Source organism: Gavialis gangeticus, unplaced genomic scaffold (genome assembly GCF_001723915.1).
Source record: "Gavialis gangeticus isolate Ggan-Ray unplaced genomic scaffold, GavGan_comp1, whole genome shotgun sequence".
NCBI lineage: Eukaryota > Metazoa > Chordata > Crocodylia > Gavialidae > Gavialis > Gavialis gangeticus.
This window is the reverse complement of record NW_017729029.1, coordinates 34,291,712-34,296,175: the sequence shown is the minus strand read 5'-3', so window position 1 is coordinate 34,296,175 and position 4,464 is coordinate 34,291,712. Positions and strand designations below refer to the sequence as shown.

The 4,464-nt window shown below is 50.3% G+C and overlaps 1 protein-coding gene across 1 annotated transcript in view; it reads right to left on the bottom strand.

The window, feature by feature from the left end:
- BRWD3 (bromodomain and WD repeat domain containing 3) overlaps positions 1 to 4,464 on the bottom strand; it is a gene marked incomplete at its 5' end in the record, with an annotated part of 122,000 nt that overhangs the window by 117,256 nt on the left and 280 nt on the right. Inside the window, one exon of the mRNA XM_019521031.1 lies at positions 3,803 to 3,864. Coding sequence (XP_019376576.1) covers positions 3,803 to 3,864 — 62 coding nt within the window. The remainder of the gene's footprint in view (positions 1 to 3,802; positions 3,865 to 4,464) is intronic.

Sequence of the window (4,464 nt, the reverse complement as noted above, 5' to 3'; positions counted from 1 at the left end):
TTTGAACAGATGTTCTCCAGGGAGATGAGCGACTCAGCGAACTTGTTTGCTGGCGTAGCGTGGCATCATATCAGATCAAGCGTTATAAGTCAAAACTGGCATTATAAAGTTGTAACAGGTTATCAATTTATAAACGTTGTAAGTGCAAAACGTTGCAACTCAAAACGTTGTAAGTTGAGGACTGCCTGTACTAGTATAAGGAGTGTGTGAAAAAAGACTCCTATTTCTGCAACTGACTCTTTAACACAGGCATCTGTCTTTGCTTTGTCCTCACTATTGTCATCAGCGTGCATGACTAGGGTAGATGAAACATTTGAAAGAGATATTTACTCATTTTTGTAAGGGACCAGTAAGAAGTGGTAGGTAGGAAACACTCCATCCCAAAAATTCCCAGATACTATCGTCTGGTTACTTCAGTCGTACAACTAAACAAAATTGGCTGCAATGAAATTCCAGGTGACCTGGGCACTGTTCTGAACAATACCTTCAAGCATCTAATTTTCCACAAAACTTGAAGCCAAACACATACACCAAGTAATACAAAGTCACATGCATTCAAGGATTCAGATACCAACCATAGCAAACCCAGGCTGAAGATGGCAGGAGACAAAACATCCCTCTTATATCATCAGTACTGAAAAGCTTTATTCTGGGAAGTGGCAGGAAAGAAAATAAGTATCCATAATAGAGACCTAACACCATGTAGTATTTCATGTATCCTCTGAAAAGTCATGTTATCTAGTTAAGTTGTAGTAACAACATCAAAATACGGGGAGAAAAATGCTTCTTTTTATAAATCAGGAAACCAAGCCTTGCAAATCTATCCAGATAAACAAACACTTCCATACAATGCAGAACCTGGCTTTTTATCAGCTCTCTCATTTATTATCTTAAGTTTTAAAGAATGTTATGTAGCCTCAAAAATACCATTAGATATACAAACAAGTTTATCCAGAGCTTTCCAGTTATGCACAAGAAACTATGACAAGATTTAATAATGTAAAGAATAAAAATACAAAAACGATTACAACTAATGAATCAAATATAATATGCTCAAAATTAGGTTTCAGACCCTCTACTGCTAACATTTCTCTCAGATGACAGCTACAATCAGAGCAAATACAACCATCTTGAGACTGGAAGTCCTGCCCCTAACCCCTGACTTTTGCCACCAGACTTCCCTCCCCTTCCTCCCCAGAAGTACTCCTTTTGAAGAGGAGGGTTGCCACCTTGGAACCAGGAAAAAAACAAATCATATGCTAAAAGTCAAACACCTACTATAACATACTTTAATTTTATTACAAAAACTATTTTTGTTGTGATTTCTGTCTGCATAGTGTACATAGAGGTGACTGCATAACAACTTAAAAAAGCCTTACTCTTGTATATTGTGTGGGGGGGGGTGTATGGTAGATTGTGCAGTGGTATGTGGCTGCTGGGGGGTGGCAAAAGGGTATGCTGGGGGGTGTATATATGGGGGGTTGTGTGGGGCCAGGTGTGGGTGTGTGGTGTTTGTGGGGTGTGAAGGAGGAGGGTATGGGGACCTCCCATACAGTCCCCTCCCATGGTACATAACCCCCACCACTGGCAGCAGCATGCAGAAGGTGCTTGGTGTGCTTGTAGCCCTCGCAGGCTCTGCTGCCCGATGGCGCACAGCTCTACCCAGCACCGCACATGGTGGCAAGGAGCCACGGCCAAGCCAGCCCGCCTCTTATTGCACACGTTTCCACCACACATGTGCAACTTCTGGCACTTGCGCAGCACCAGGGAAGCCGCCATGTAATGGAACCAGCTGTCTCTCTCGCCCCCTGCTGTGCAAGTCCTGGAACTCTGCCAGGAAGTGGGGGCGTGGCTCTCCACCACTTCCAGCAGTCCCGGGACCTGCACAGCAGAGAGTAGGGAAGGCAGATGGGTCCATTGCGCAGTTCTTCTCCCAGTGCCACGAGCTGCATGTGCGCCACAGGGAGCCCTGTATGATACAGGTGGGCTGGCCTGGCTGCACCCCCTGCCATGTGCAACGCTGGCCAGAGCCGCACACCCCAGGAGGCAGCACAAACACGGGCCATGAGCACCCCAAGTGCCTGCCACCCGTTGCTGCTGCTGCCTCCAGCAGCAGGGCCTGTGTGCCATGGGGGGGCGGGGGGGAGTGTGTGGAGGGTCCCCCACACCTCCCTCACGCCCACCTGAACTCCATGTTCCCAACACCCCCCTGGGCACAGGCTCCACACTGCTGCCAGCCCCAGCCCCATGCTCCCAACCAGCTGTAGCTCCCCCTGCCCCCACCGCTTCCGTAGCTGGTGCTCAGAGCAAGCAGGATGTCAGCGAAGTCAAGCAGATTGCCTGGTGGCTGCAGCAGTGGCAGCAGCTGTGTGCTGGCTGGGCCAGGCCCTTCCACCCACAAGGGTGGGAACAAGGCACATGGGCTGAGATGGGTACAATTAGTTAGTGGATGCCTGTGGGCCAGATGAAATTACCTGAAGGGCCATATGTGGCCCGCAGGCCTTATTTTGCCCGCCCCTCATTTAGTGGTTCAATATTGAACTCCCTTTAAAAAAAAAAACTATTGCAATTAATCAAACTTGAATGCAGCACTGCTTTCTTTCAATGGCTAGGCTATTAGACAAAGGTTAGATGGAGCACAACATTGGCTTTCAATTCTCAATAAACTTAGGGAAAAAATAAAGACTCACAGGGTCTTGTTCATTTCACCTCCACTTCAATTGCAGACTGCAAAGTAGGCCTAATTTTCGTGTTGAAACTTACAAAGATGCTGTTCAAAGGCCATTGCCACATTGAAAATATTTAGGCTGTGACAAAGTGGTGAAATAGGATCGATATTAGCATTGTAATTTCTTGGGAGTGAAGAGAAAAAAAAACAGAAATCTATCTTTAATTTTCAACAGTTGCATAGAGTTGGTCCAAGTCCTGTGCACTCAGCACAGACCTGTCATGGAAATTTATAAAATAATAACTTAAGAGCATTGTGAACTGCAAAGTGCCACACACATGTAATTCCTGACCTTGAAAACAAGCATTCATCTCTTCCAAGGAGAATGAAGTATCACTTCTTAAGGCATGTCATGTGTACTCAAAAAAGCCATTAGGTGTACAAAAAGGTTACCCAAACCACCGCACAGCTTCCATTAATACTAAGAGCATCCTGGGGACATGGAAGTTGGTATTTTATCAAAGCCATCAGAACTTCAGCTGCAAACAACAGGAGATGCAGGTGTTCAGTATCTTTGAAAATGGGGCCTACCAAGGACCTCAAACCCATGCGTAGCCTCACCACAGAGAAGAGCTGGTATTTCTAGAGAGGGGTGGTTCTCCACAATTTCCTTGCGATTTTGCACACAAAATCTCTGGATTTAGCGACTGCAGCTGGTAACTACCCACTTTTCATGGTCTCTCCTGAAACATTTACGTGACTATCCAGGATATTTTGTTGAAGCAGGACAACTTACTACACCAGCCTGGTGCTTATGGACTAAGCAACAGGCCAAGAGCCAGGAACCCTTGAATCACAGGGCTGGCTCTGCCCAACTGACTTGCAATGTGGCACGTAAAGGATCAAGCTCTCTGCCTTTCAGCTTCCCCCCTTTTGCGAGCTGGGGGGTGGAAATCTTGACCTTAGCCAAAGCCTAAGCTCCATGTTCGGCAGCAGGCCCAGCAACACCGCTGCCTCCTTCCACACACACGAGAAATGAAAAGGCATTTTGGGGCCTCGTACTTGACACTGGCTGCTGTGCCTCAGGGTGGTCTTTTTAAGTTCTTTTGTTTCTAATAACTGAGCAGCTAGTGCCGCATTTCGGTAGCTTTGCGCGTCTTCCTTCAAGTCTGAGGGCAACAGGCCCCGTCTGGGCACTGCCCGTGTCACTGCCCTCCTGGGGCAAGGGCGAGGCCGGGGCTCCCGGCGGGTGCTCTGGAGGCCGCTCAGCTGGGAATGGGGGCTCTGCTTCTCCATTGGCCGGCAGGCGGCGGTGACAGTGTCGCCGGCCTCCGGCCCCAGGAAGCAGGCCTTGAACTGCTGCTGGCCTCACCTCCCCAGCGCCCGGGGCCGAGGGAGCGCAGCGCGACGCCGCAGCCGCAAGCGGGTCCCGTCACCCCCCACCCCCAGCCCGGGGGTCGCTGAGCCCCCCACCCGAGCACAAAACAGGACCCAGTTCCTGTATTTTGGAGCCGGAGCCAATCAGGAGCCGCCTTGCATTCCCCGACACGCCACGGCGGCTTGTGACGCGCTGCGCCATTCGCCGGCGCTCCAGCCCCTCGTACGTGCCCTCAAATAACCCTCCCCGGCTGCTCCACAATAGGCGCCTCCAGCCGCCCGCAGTGCAAGCACCCCCAGGCCTCGGCCGCCACCCCCCGCCCGCGCCCGCACTTCACCTCACCTCACCTCACCCCAGCCGGCCCGGCCCGGCCCGGCCCAGCCGGGGTCCGGCCGCTGCGGGGGAACTTGTGGGGAAG